Here is a 14,886-nt window from a genome sequence, read left to right as displayed (position 1 = left end):
CTGGCAACCCTCGATTAGGAAGCTATACCAAGCTGCCTGAGAGGGGCCCCCGGAGTTCAGCACCGCCTCAACTGTTGTCCTGTCAAATAAACTGAAGAGCGGCGGAGAGCCAAAGGTTTGGAAGACCCCGGTGATTAAAAGATAATAAACGTGAACTCTGCTGAAACAATCCCGGGCACCGTCCTGTGAGGGCCGGCGTCTCGGCAGCACTTTGGCACTTATTAGCTGAACATAACACAGGAACAAACTTTCAACTGAAAGGTTCAATCAAAACGGAGATAACCATCGAGGAGCACCTGCTGTCACAGAATGACTGACAACACAATAATAATCAATTTACAGTTCTTTTAAAAGTACAGCGGGCGGCTACTGTTGATAAAAACACTTTTATATGCATGTTCTCTGCAGACGGCGAAGGATTTAATGAACGCCATGTTTTATTTTTCCTGTAAAATAGATATTTGTCATTTTCACAGTGAAACATTTTACTAGTTAAAGCTACTACAAGGAGTTGTACAGCTGCTACCTTGGCCACATCTCTCTCGTGAAAGAGATGTTGTCAGTGGTGGACAGGAATGAGAGAATTCCAGGTAGGCTTTTAATGTTTTTTGTCTATATTTTGACTCAAGTACTGGGGTTGAGTACTTTGTCCACCACTGTCTATTGTCTAGTTTTGATGGCAGTTAATGTTTTCCTTGTATGATCACCATTTTCAGCAGCTGAAAAGGATTTAAAATTGAAGCCCCCGAGTGCTTCACTTCAATCTTTCATCATTGTAATACAACCTGTTTGTTAGTACATGTTACATCCTGCAGTGTGTGTTTGTGTGTGTGTGTGAGAGTGTGTAAGAGAGTGAGTGTGCAGGGCCCTGAGGGCTAACTGTCAGAAACAGATAACAGAACCATTAGTGCATCGGCAGTCTGTGATCTTCATCGAGGCTGAAGGGACGTTACTGCACTCGTTTGCTGAAACACTGCTCTTTTTTTCCCCCCACTCTGTTCCTTCCCTCAATTAGCCTTCAGCGATGGGCCCGCCTGCTTAGTTGCCACAGCCAATCAGGGTTCGGTATGAGGGAGACGAGAGCTGACAGCTACTGTGACACAGTCCAACTGATTGAGACTCATTATCTCCCCCAAAATGTCTGTGTCTGTCTTTTATTTCCCTCTCACTGCTGTCTCGCCTGCTCTATGGATACAATCTGGAAAAAATAAAACACGTGTGCTGAATATTAAGTGGTTTGGCAGTTGGTATCTGAATAAATGAGCATAATGAATACATAATATAGCTGGTCAGGGATTAGTGGTTCAGAAATAGACCTTTTGAGTGGAGGAGAGAGGGTAGTTATGAAGCCGGAGCTGACGTTTCTCCGATCAGCGGAGAGGAGAAACTGATGAAACTGCACGAGAAAAGAAGGGGAAAACACGGCCATTCAGAGGCGCAGAGAGTAAACAAAAACAAACAAACCAAGCCCGGTCAGTAAAAATGCACAAGAACCTACAAAAAGCTAAAAGTGTTGCCGATTTTAGCAGCATTTAGCTGTCGGGAAGCATGCAGCTCTGTTTGACTCCTGCACTCTAACCCTGCCTGTCAGCCTGTTCTGGTCACTCAGCACTTTTCCTCTGACCTTTTACTTTAATGGACGTGCATGCTAACTTAACCCAGCTACATAATTACAGCCGCTTGCGCTGTAATGTCAGGGGGGACGTGGCTGTCCAGCACAAAGCAGCACTGGTTTCTTGGACAAGTGAAAAGTCTGCTGATGATAGCCTGGTGCCACTGAAATAGAGAATAAAACTAGTAAAATTAAAACACTGTTTCTTGTAGGCTGCATTTATGCAGGTGAACACTTTGCTACTAAAAAGCGCACGTGAATTAAACTGCAAGTAAATTGTGGCCAGTTCAATCAAAGAGTGATTTTTGGTTTTATCACACTATTTTTTATATATCTTATTTTGTATAAGTGGTAAAAACACTACAGGCAGAGTTCCATGGCAGTTTAACTCACCTTTGTAAAATCTGTAAGTAATGGCAAGCGTCTATTAATTAATAAGCCTAGTAATTTCGTTTTTCTGCAGTTTACCGGTAACCAGGCTGGCCATTATTCTAACTATCTGAAGTAAACATGCTGCTAATACAACAGTTGTTTACAATTTGCATGGATCTTTTTGACTAATTCCAACTCATTATTCACTGCCCTGTATAAACACATACGATTATTGAGTAAATCCCATGAGAGTTTTATGGTTAGACTAACTCAATTAATTTAGTGCAACCAACATGATGTGCTTTGTCCTCTGAAAGCTTAATTTAATTGAATCAGCTTAATCTTAATTAAACCGTTTCAGTGTATGTTTGTTAATGACTGTGCTGTCTTGCTATGGATTTAAAGAAATAGTTTTTTACAGATAAAACAAGAAAAATATAACTGTATAACTGTGTTAATTAGGAGGCAACAAAGATACTGGTGGGTGTATTATGTTACCTTTGCACAGAGCCAGGACAGCTGTTTCCCCTTTATTCATTCTTTATGCTATGCTAAGCTAACTAGATGCTGGCTTCTACTACATATTTACCCTATAAACATGAGAGTAGAACTTATTTTAACTCTAGGCAAGAAAATAAATAAGCAGAATTTCCAAAATATCAAACCTCCTAGTACGAGGGAAAATATAACTAATTTAATAGATTTGTGAATCAAGTTTTCTTGTTACTGTAATTTAATCTGAGAACATTTTGTTTGTCAAACTGCTGTTTATGGTATCTCATCTTTTTCTTATTTTAATCACTATTATTGGATTTGTTTTATCCAATACTGTCCAGTAAAAAAAATTGAAGGAAGTAAAAAACAAAGCCAGTAAAAAAACTTTCAGCCTTTTAATGAAAGCGTGTTTAGCATAGTGACCAACAAAAAGCTACAAATCAAATTAAGAAAATAACATCTCAGAAAGCCAGCGGCACAAAAGCAGCTCCTCCCTCACAGTGTGTTAAATCTTATTGTGCTGCATTCAGGGCTGAACTGCAGAGGAAGTCATCCATTTTCACCAGTTTGACGTATAAGGGAAAACTGCACAGTCAGTCAGTTCGGGGGGGCTATTCTTCACTCCATCAGCTGAATCTATCAAAAACATAAAAGCATTTCTGCAGATTGTGTAACAGCCGACAATAATGTGACGCCAGAACACAAACTGACGTCAACACACACCGTAACAGAGCGTGTATGAATGTCTGCCTGTTGTAAAACACAAAATGCGATGATGTGTTATCGGCAGCTGCACAATAATCATTGTCTGGATGGTAACCAGTCCTCCTAACCGCCAAATCCTCCTCTCCACAGTCACTGAGCTTGGTATTTAAGGATCTGCCCTCCACTGGTTCATGTCCAACCTTCATTCCAAGAGCATCTTGGAGGGGAGAAGTGTCCAAACTGCACGGCTTATCCACTGGGGTTCCTCAAGGGTCAGTGTTCGGCCCTCTTCTTGATATGCACCACCTCACTTGGCACAATAATCCATGGTTTCTCATACCGTTGACAATACCCAGCATTCCCCCCCAGAAGATCACACAGTCTCTGCTTGCATCTCATCGTGCCTTGCCGATATCTCCACATGGATGAAAGAGCGCCACCCTCAACTTACCCTCTCCTAGACTGAGAGATCAGTATCCACCTTGATTCCACCCAGTTCACACCTACAAAATCTGCCCGAAACTTGGGCGTCACGATTGACGACCAACTAGCCTTCAAGGTCCATGTGGCCTCAAGTGCTCGGTCGTGTTGATTCTCCCTGTGCAGCATCAGGAAGATCAGACCCTACCTGCCTGAACATGCAGCACAACTCCTGATGCAGGTTCTCGTAATAACACGCATTAACTACTGCAGCTCCTTACTGGCAGGCCTCCCCACAGGTACATTCAAATCTCGCCATCCTGGTGTTTACATCGCTCCACTGGCTCCCAGTTTGCTGCCCACATCAAATTCAAAACCCTGAAACTCGCCTACAAAACAGCAACCAACACAGCTCCCACAACAGGGCTCTGAGTTGCTAGCTAAACTCTGCTTTTGTAGTTCCCCAGTGGTGGAACGAGTTACCTAACTCTGTTCAGAGTCCCTCACAGTCTTTAAGAAAAGATGAAAGATCCAGCTCTTTTGGAAACACTCAAAGATCCCATGCATCCTATGCACTCTATGCATTGCCTCTTGCACTTCCTGTAGGCACCTAAGCCCTATCAGACTTGAACTTTGCTTTAGGGCATGTCCAGGCACACCCTTACTTGTGTTGTATCAGCTCTCACATGTATGTTGCATTGGATAAAAGCATCTGGTAAATTAAACTGTCATTGCAAATTGTAACAAACGAGGAGGAAAAAAGACTCTACCTGTTCTAATTTGAAGATGTGTTGGTTGAAGTAGTGCTGAAGCCGCTCGTTGGCAAAGTTGATGCAGAACTGCTCAAAGCTGTTGTTCTCATAATCCTCGAAGCCAAAGATGTCCAGGACTCCTATGGACAGAAGCTGGTGAAGAAAAGACAAGACAGCTCTTTTCAGTTATTGGAAAAAGCGCAATGAATAAAAGAAAAATATCCTCTAGCAACACTGAAAACATCAGTAAAAAATTTATGGTCCCTTATCATCTTTATTTAGGGATATTTTTATTGTGTTTCTTTTTATATCCCAGTCTTTACAGCTTCAGTGACCCGGCTGCTCCCCTGGGTGTCAGTAAGATTCATATCACCATAAATCATTAATATGCACCATCTGAGGGAGGCGTTCACTCAAAGAAGGCCTTTAATTATGAAATGGGCTGTAAAAGCTGTTTCCAATTTAATTTAATTTAATCCCAGAGTGTTTTATTTCTCTCTGAAGGACATTTTTTTAAATATGCTGGCATAAAAACATACATGAGCGCACGCCGCTGCATGTATAAGCTGTTATTGGTACATAAGAACAATGACCTTGACAGAAAGTGCAACCTCATCGACCCCCTGACAGCACAGAGGGAGGGCAAACACACACACACACGGATGATGTCAGTGCCAAGGGAAGCACACACACACACACACACACACACACAACACAATGTGCAGTGGGACAGCCGAGGACCACAGGGGGTAAACTGAGCTGAGGGGAACTTGATGCCATCTGCCCAAATGTTCTTGGCACACACACCAACACACACACACAAAATGATCTGTTTTCTAATCCTTTAGATGCCCCCACAGGGTCTGACTTGCCAGCTGCCACTCCAACACACACACACACACGCACACACACACACAATGGAATTTTCATATCACACCACTCCCTGCCTCTGGGAGGGGATGATGAAGCCAGAAAGCAGAGAATTGTCTTGACTGACAGACACACAAACAGGCAGGCAGATGTGGTTGACAGACAGACAGACAGACAGACAGCAACAGCGGCATGAGTCAGACGATCCAGTAAAGACAAAAAGAACAAAGGGACGACATGATCAGGACAAAGAGATGATGATTTGGGAGGTAGATATTTCTCCCTTTCTCACAACAGATGTTTTCACTTGTCACACTGGGACAGGCTCAGGTGTAATTAACACGGTTAACGATGCCCCAATTAAGTGTATCAGTCCGCCTCGTCGATGAGTCAGCACACACAGCAGCGGTACCCTGAAACTAGTGAAGCTAAATGGTGTGCAGCCCTTGTTAATATCATCTTTACACGTGGTTTTCCCGCTGTGCCGTGTCATAATGTCTATACAAAGCCAATGTAGTATTGTGATTTAAAAAAAAGGCTTAATACCATACTGGTAGCTGGGTATCATTTAAAAAATTACTATACCAGCACCTTTAAAGTTTTTTTTACACTCTTCAGGCTTTATTAGGTGCTTCATCAGGTTAGTCACATTCACAGCTTTTCCTGAAAGAATCCTTTCACATTTTACACATTTATTTTTACCAAACACCACAGGCAGGTAATATAGCCATCCTTTTTAACATTTTGCTGGCAAATCCATACAAAAAGTCTTTTTTTTCTTACTCTGGGAGCACAAAGGATCGAGTGCAGGTATCATCTGACTGGAGAAGTTTCAGGTATTTCAATCGATACCTTAAAGGCATTGACTACAGATACCCAGCCCTACAGGTGATACCTACTGTGATATAACATGGTTCATTTTTTATTTTATTTTATAAAAAGGACTGTTGCTGACTGCTGCATTGTTTTTGTTTTGCAATAGTACATATAATAATTCAAGCATGTCCATTTTTTGCAGGATTAGGTCACAGCTGTCTACTTTTACTTTATTTTATTAAAGAAGGAAAGGAGGAGCACTTTAAATTAAATGGAAAACTGCATTTCATTTGAGCAAAAAATGCTCCACATGTCAGATTTATTATCAATAAAGTAGATTTTTTTTCTTATTTTCAATATTGCAGTATATAATTGTACCTTGAGTTTTTGGTATTGTTACGTGATTAAATGTAAATGCTTCACAGCAAGAAGGTCAAGAGTTCTAGTTCCTGGTTCAGACATGTTCTTCCTGCCTGTGTGTACCTCCAGTTTCCCCCTACCATCAAAAACATGTATATTAGATCAATTCTCCTCTCAGCATCCCTGACCAAAGTGTTGGCTTAAGAGCCGTCTGCACCAAGACTTTAACCATAAAAAATTTATCTCTAAAGTCATTCTAACTCAAGTGGATGGAGTCACACGTCCTCCATCCACTTGAGTTAGAACTTTTAGATTTTTTTGTATTTATACTTGAACAATCCTTCACATCTGGATTTGGTTCCCGGATGCTGCACACTACCACTATAGTATTAGGATAGGTTAAAAGCAGAAACTGTATAATTGCACTCTGTATGGTTATATAACGTCACAATAAAGCTGGCTTTTACCTTACACTATTAAAAATAATAATATTCAGACACACTGTATTAAAACAAAGCTCAACATCTCATCCATGAGATCGGTGTGAAGAAAATTTCCACCTGCTGGTGGCGCAGTTTAGCTAGCTGGTTCACCTATTTGGTCTAAACTTAGACTTTTAACATGTGGTTTAAGTGTGGTTTAAGATTCTGTCTTATTCTGAGAAGACAACGTCGAGAAACAAACCCACAAACACCTTTTATATGAACGTTAAACCGTCACAATACTAAATTAGAACAGAAGTGTCATTTTGGAAAATTGTCTTTGACTGATCTGGCAGCACACCGCATTTGACTTTATAACAACACTGTGACAATAAATATTATCATATACTTTATTATTACCACATATACCACTATTTGACATTATGTTATGTTATCATGACAATTACAGCTGCAAAGTGCAAAGATAGGTGACCTTTCTTAAAGAATGTTTATGATAGAATTGAATTTTATTGTCAGTTACTTTTCTCAATTAATCCATTAGTTGTCTGGTTTATAAAATGTCAATGTCAAATGTTTCCCAAAGCAGAAGATGACGTCCAAAAATGTCTTATTTTGTCCACAACAAACAAAAGGCTAATATGTTTGTTTATGTTACTGGTTTCATAAAGTTTGGAGAAAAATATCAGTCTCTCTGACAGACATTGTATTGTTTTTGTTTTTGACTGTGAGCATTTGTCTTTAAAGTGTGTTTTCATTCCTACCTTTGAATTGTCCTCCAGGTCCTTGTTGTTCAGCAGGGCATGGTTGGTCCTGAAGACAATCCAGTCAAACAGCGCGCTGTACAGTGACTTGGCCATGGAGTCCCTCACCGTGCCCGCCTACAAAACACACACAGAGAACATGTCAGTTTCCTGCTGATCAAAAACATACGCATTTGTTAATCTGAAACAGGAGCCATTACTGTTGCAGCCCACTGAATGTGTTTTATCACCCGCAGCCTCGCTGAAGTAACTCTCCTCAGCTGCTCAACCATTTTTATAACGTTTTACAATAACGTTTTTATTTCACAGTAATGGTGGTGGTGTTGCTGCGGTGGCCTAGAAGTGTTAAATGAACACAGAGGGAACACTTATGCAACCAGTAAAACACTTCCATCCTTTTTGGTAACTGATTTATTTTAAGAATAATAAGGAGAAATATGATAGAAAGCTTGTATCAAACCCAAACACCTGCGCATTGCAGTAGTTCAGGTCAGAGCGACAAGACAAACATGACATTAATGTTCCCTCTCTCTCCTCTCTGGAACTGGATCAGTGTCATATTAAAAGTGTGAAGTGGGCAGAGAGGAGGTCTAATGAACTCCTGCACAGGGAGCAGCTGAGTCATCTGATGGGACTGAGAGAAAGATTCAGAAACCAGCCTGGGAACCAGATGAATCTGCGAACTCATGTTATATTTGCTCTGGCAGATAAGTCGCCGTCCTCCCTGGCTCCCGTTCAGACAGATTTCCACCCATCCTGGATTTGGTTTATCTACAAACCCCAATCCCATTTTCCCAATTAAAACCAATTTAAAGGTCAAACTGATAACTTAACATTCTTGCTTGATACACGACTTCAGGTGCTCAACAGTCCGAAGTCTTTGTTGTCATATTTTGTGCTTCATAATGCACCACACATTTTCAATAGGGGACAGGTCTGGACTGGACAGGTCAGTCTAGTACCTGAACTCTTTTACTACGAAGACACGCTGTCGTAACATGTGCACAATGTGTCTTGCTGAAATAAGAGGGGCCGTCTCTGAAAAAGACATCGTCTGGATGGCAGCATATGTTGATCCAAACCCTTTATGTCTTATATATATGCTGTCTTTGTACTGTATTTAATTCAGTCAAGTCAAAAAGTTTTTGCAAATCATCGCTTTCTGCTTTTATTTTAACTTCTATGGAAATCCGGTTTGTAATACGGGACAGATTTGACACCACAGCTGTGCAGAGGAGTGCAACCTTACTGGTTATTTTTTTGTAAATAACCAAGATGGCAGCTGCTGATGTGGAAGTACTTCTGTTGAATCCATGATCACATCAGTCTTAAACTAACTGGAACAACTGCACATTGCGTTGAAGACGGTGCTGATTTTAACGTCAGTGAAAGACGCTGCTGCCTTTAAACGTCATCATCTCAAGACAAGCGCATCATCGGTTAAAAGCACACCCAGAAGCAGGTGACTCTGCTGCAATGGAAATGGAAATCCTGCTGTACTGGGCAGATGTGCCGAATCAAAACGAGTCGATCGAGCAGATGTGTATGGAACAGGTCCATATATTTTCTCAGAAAAACAAACAAACAAAAAAACTTAAAACCTTTCTCCCTGAGACGGATGTGTTTGCCGTACTTCAAAAAAGGTTTCTTTGGACGAAATGGGTTCTTCATGAAACCCTTAACCTTACAAAGAATGCTTGATGAACCCATTCTTCAAATCTAATAGTTTTGGGTAGAACCTCAGCTCACCTCACCCTTTTGGAACCCTTATTTCTCAGAGTGCCTATATAGTTTGACCAAAAATTTGAATGTTTGTATTTGAATTATATAAATACCCCCCAAAAAACCTTAAAAAACAAAACAAAACTGGACCTTCCTTTAAAGGTTTAAAACAACAGCCAGTTTGTATTCAGAGGCCAAACACTGGGCCTGTGTTAAAACTCCCACTCTGCTCACAACTCGGAGTTACTGTTCCTTCGCTTGGTAGTCTTGCTGTGCAAAGTGCTGTAATACTTTAGGTGTTTTCAGTCAGGAGCCAGAGCTTTAAGTGCCTCCAGACCTGCAGATTGCTATTTGGAACTTTTTTTATGGATCACTTTTTGATCCATGAAAAACAACACAGCCAAGAAGAGCCATTATTACGCCTCAATAAGCCAGAGAGCAACCATGCTCTTCTCCTTAGACATGATAAAATGCATGCTAAGCTAACATAAGCGCACTTAAACGGAGACTTGGACACCGGAGCGCGTTCTTTGGCGGCGAGAAGTGTTATGATTGAATGAGGAGTGGAACAAGACAAAAGAAATCTGCTTCAACTGGGTCAAACATCTTCATGCCAGGAACTCCAAAATAGTTGTGCGTTAACACAGACCTCAAGACCCTGTTCATCGTAATCAAATCAGAGGAGATTTAGTTTAGTAGCCTGATATCAGACTGAATTATCAACTTGTTACACTTCATTTATAAACAGCAAACTCAGTGAGACGGGTGGATTTGATGCTCTGGACCCAGGCTTTTAATTTAGCAACAACTGGGCGAAAAAGGGTAACAAGAGGGGTGAAACCTTTGCATTTGTGACAGTCTGTGGTGAGACAGAAAAAAACCCCACAAAATCACACTTACCTTGTTAACTTGTTAACCACAGACAGGGGAGGTTGTGACTGGCTCCAGAGTGTCTTTATGTCAAATACAGACAGTAATGAGGACGACAGGATGTTTGGTTTTGCTCATGACATACTGGCTGTGAAAAGCGAGAGTGTCTAGCCCTGGATTCACACCATAAGCGTGATGATAAATAGTATTTGTGAAGCATTATCATCCTATCAAACAGCTTACAGGACTCTACAGACTACATCTAAATTTCTATTCAGTTTCTAATATTGTATGCCCTTGAGATAAGTCATTCTTTGTCATTAAGCTTTAAAAAACCCTGTGCTGAGTGCAACTATTGTCTTAAAAAATAAGATTTTCCAGTGTTTTTACTGGTTCAAATCATTTTTACCGGTTCCAGTTAGTAATGCATCACTTTCAGGCCCCGGTAAAACATGTGCAGCACTTTCAGTTCGGTTCTTTTCTGCACAAGCGCCATAAAGCATTTGCCGCGGCGCTGTGACTGAGAGATGGGCTCGATCAGGGATACTCAACTTGTTTTGCCTGGGAGCCACTTTTGCAAAACAACAGGAGGCCGGTGGCGACTTAATATCAAACACTGATAATAACAATATTCATCAATTGAAATTATTGAACATTAAAAGGCCCACAACTCATCTTTCTTTGAAATTCTTTATTTTAAAATTTATTTTCTTATTGACTTAAAGTATTAATCAACTTGGTGGAAGGATTGACCGTATTTAATAACTGCAATTGCATTTAGTTGTAAGTGTTTTATTAACATTTGAAAGAGTTTATACAAGATTAAACATCTGGAACCTCTGCCATCATGCCATCAGTGAAATGTTGGAATGATTCACAGACAATCATAAACTTAAACTGCTCCTACCAGTTCTTTTAGGATCTGAATTATCCTTATTTCTGCTTAAGTTTTGCTACATTTCAGCTAATAGTGTCTTCACTGGGGACACAGAACAGCCTTACTAACAGTCTAATTTATTCCATCATACAAAACTGTCAGATCTGTCCCTCCTTCCTGGGAAAAACAGTGTGAATCAACTTATATTCAGAGTGAATTAGAAAATGGTCAAAGGGCCACGTGACACTCTGTCAGGGGTCGGATTTGTTGAATATCACTGGGATAGATGCTCAGGTTGTTGTTAAAAGGTCGTGCATTCGTTTTGCTGCAGCAGAAGAAAAGTTTCTGTCCATGAACACCACAACATCTCGCTACTGTCCTTCACCAGCAGAGGAGCCCCGACCCGCTAAAGTCACAAAACAGTACCACAGGTAAAGCTAAGTCTACAACAACATATAGCTTGGTCACAGTCCAGCTCTGAGATTTGTTTAGTGATTCAAATAGGTTTGCTGTTGTGCCCATCGATGACTGTTTCTGCCAGTTAGAGAAACAGTCGACCAATCAGAGTTTGGCAGAACAGACTGATAGCTACATTCATTAAATATGCTGCTGTAATTAAATAAGATACAAATGGAACTTAATATTCCTAAGTTTTCATTAGTGTATAATCACCTGAAAACAAGAATTATTGTTTTTTTGTTACCTTAGAATGGGTCTTTTTATTCCTACACAGGCAGTTGGTCCTCTTCTATGGAGGCCGCCATGATTTTAACCCAGAATGAACAAACCAAACACTCGCTCTAGATAAGGCCTTTCGCGTTTTTGCACCCACAGCTCTTTTTCTTACATGCCTGGAGGGGGAAGGTGATGCCACCTGTTTGCAATCTGAAAGCTCACTGTCAGATGCCACTAAATCCCACACACTGGTCTTTAAAAAAATGTTCTTAAAGGTTTTTTTTTTTTGTCTGTCTCAAAACAACAGTAAGACGTCCATATGAAGGTTCACCAGTCATAATCATTCATTACAGCCCAGACGTTGTTACATGCAAGAATACATTCCACAGTTTATCTGAAGTTAATATGAGGCTTCAACAGTCTGACTTAATCAAATCGAATCAGAGTCACAGTGTTATTAGTTTGAAATTCCTCCTCACTGAGCTGCATTGGAGGGACAGACTGCTGAAGTCTTACATTAGCTTCTGTTAGCTTATTATTATGAACTGATTAGGGAATTGATCTGTTAATGGCAACAGAATGATTACAAGAAGCAGAACATCTTACAGAGGTCAGATGAGCGTATGACTAAGACACGCTTGAAAAGATCAGGAACTATCCTTTAACTGGGTTGGCTAAAGATAAAACTTGAAATATCACCAGTACAAAGTACACCGTGTTACAACTCAGAGGGAAGCGACATTAAAATTCAAAGAGGAAGCTGGATCGAAACTTCCTGAAACAAAACACAGACTCAAACTACCAGGACATAAAAACTGAATAAAGCAAAATGTCTTAAATCAGTTATATAAAAATAAACTGAAAATACTTTCAGAGGACTTTGTGGGACTCTGCGAACCTGATCAAGCCCCCGGAGCGGACGCCCTCACTTTGAAGGACTCTTGGAAAGGCCGCCTGCTGAGGCCACATGCAGCCAACAGCCGTGATGAAGCAAAACCGTGCATTTTAAAAGCTGCCTCTTCACTCCTGCATTATTGATTGTTTATGATATTTTTAGCGAGCGGGCCTGTGACGTCCCCGCACCCACAAACTTATGTAAGATTGTTATGAATAATACAACGTTTCAGAAAGAATCGCGCTTTAAATGCTTCAGCAGGAACTCTGGGGATTGGCAGATATGATGTGAACATTTGACGTGCTCACTGAGCGTGCATTGTCTCTGCGTTTGCCATGTAATTTAATTATTCACCACAATGGGACCAGTTAGGAACTGGGAGGGAACATAGCTGGAAGTAAATGGGTTGAAAACATTTTACTGAAGGGCCACCCAAGAAACTGACAAATTAATTAGCAGGACTTTTGTAAACTGTAACGGTCCCGTGTGTTAGACCAGGTCTTAGCTGGTGTTTGTGATTACAAGGCTCTGCTGGGTGGAAGTTGTTGTTCTCTTTCTTTCCAATTCTTTCTTTATTTCTCCTGAAAACCACAGGAGGTGTGAAACACCAGCATGAGCTCACATTGCACGTGGCCTGCTAGCTTCCTCGCTGCAGGATGTTTGGTGTGTGTGCACGCATGTTTCACCACAATATGCCAATCTGCATCTGTTGTTAATTTGCATCTATGCAGTTGTTGTTTTTGTCCAGCAGCGTACATATACATGCATGTCCATAGATCTATGTGATATATTTTACATCACTTTTACAGTCTCGCTGTGAGGCTTCAACGACTTTGAAACAGTTTCTAATAAGAAGCAGACCCTTTAATATGAATGAGCGTCTGATTACTCCCCCCCCCCCCACCTTCACTTCCCCTTCCTCATGTCTGTCTTTGAACAGGAAGAAGGAAGTGGTGGAGTCAGATTATCTGAAGCCACATCAGAAATGTCAAAGTCAGACAGCACACATTATTTTGACAGATATGGGCTCACACGCATGTGCACCTTAACAGACACATACGCACACAGATGCAAACACTCAAGGCCGGACCTGAAATAAACTCTGCGTCTAAAACCCGAGCTAAACCACAGAGCTCGAGAGTATCGGCGCCCAGCATGGCTGGCTGAAGGCTGGAATTCCCCATAATTTTACAATAAATGTTTATCAATGATAACTTGATAATAGCAGTTTTGAAGAGAGGCTGAACTTTAGAGGTTTGGTTTGCATAGATTCATGCCCTCGCTATAAGTCCAAATATTGTTGTCGTTTTCATCTTTGGTTTCATTTTTTTTTCTCTCTCAATTCACTGTAAATGCACAGTGAAATAAGTCTCAAACATCAGACTTTTAGCACAAAAACAAAACAGACTAAAGCGGATTTACACAAAATAGCACATGCTAATAATGGAGCTTGTTCATTTGAATAAACGGACGCAGTTTTGTTGGGTTTAGGAAGGTAATGGCGTGTTCACACCGGCCTTGTTTAATCCAGTTGAATCGAATCCTGGAGCGTTTAACCCCTTGATGCAGTTTGTTTGGGTTGGTGTGAAACGCTGGACTCAAACTCCGGTCCAAAACCAAACAGTTGATCTCTCGTCCGCCTCGAAGGGGTGGTCTGCATCGCATTATGGCTGCACCAAGTTAGCCAAAGCTGATCGCAGCCATTCTATCCTGTATCATGTCCACACTGGTTCTATCTGGGAACCAGACTTTGAGGTGTGAACTCTCTCTGAGGGTCTACAGTCATGCTAGAAGTTCTATGATACATGGATGCAGTGGTGAAAGTTGTGTATGTTTAGCGTGTTAATATGCTACTATCTGCTAATTAGCTCTCACCATGAGGCACAGCTGGAGCTAGTGCAGCAAAAATATACTTTTATTGCTCTCTGTACTTTAGTGAAAAATGTTATTCTTTCATAATCAGCATTTGGGCACAGACATTTAACATTTTGAACAGATTCCCAAAACAAACAGTACCTAACTACTCTTAAAACAATGGAAGACTATGTTTTTCATTTATTTCTGTGTAATTTGAGGCTGGTTTTGCCATATAATCAGTGAGTGGAGAAAGAGAGAAAACTTTCTCAATCTCAGAGCGTAACTGATTATATAAGCCTGGATATTATTCCTGCCTTTCTGAGTTAAGCACTGCCTTAATAAAATATTAAAATATTAAAAACAGGTTGGCTTATTGATTAGAAA

General features: G+C 40.7%; 1 protein-coding gene across 1 annotated transcript in view; it reads right to left on the bottom strand.

The window, feature by feature from the left end:
* The window catches only part of LOC146316973 (unconventional myosin-IXAa-like), a 97,695-nt gene that overhangs the window by 50,807 nt on the left and 32,002 nt on the right, over positions 1–14,886 (bottom strand). Inside the window, exons 9-10 of the mRNA XM_084734145.1 lie at positions 7,607–7,723; positions 4,375–4,509 (exon numbers count right to left, since the gene is read on the bottom strand). Of these exons, the coding sequence (XP_084590271.1) occupies positions 4,375–4,509; positions 7,607–7,723 (252 nt within the window). The remainder of the gene's footprint in view (positions 1–4,374; positions 4,510–7,606; positions 7,724–14,886) is intronic.

Source organism: Lutjanus erythropterus, chromosome 13 (assembly GCF_056507025.1).
Source record: "Lutjanus erythropterus isolate fLutEry1 chromosome 13, fLutEry1.hap2, whole genome shotgun sequence".
Classification (NCBI taxonomy): domain Eukaryota; kingdom Metazoa; phylum Chordata; class Actinopteri; order Lutjaniformes; family Lutjanidae; genus Lutjanus; species Lutjanus erythropterus.
Note: the sequence above shows the minus strand (reverse complement) of the source record. Positions and strands in the feature narration are given on the sequence as shown.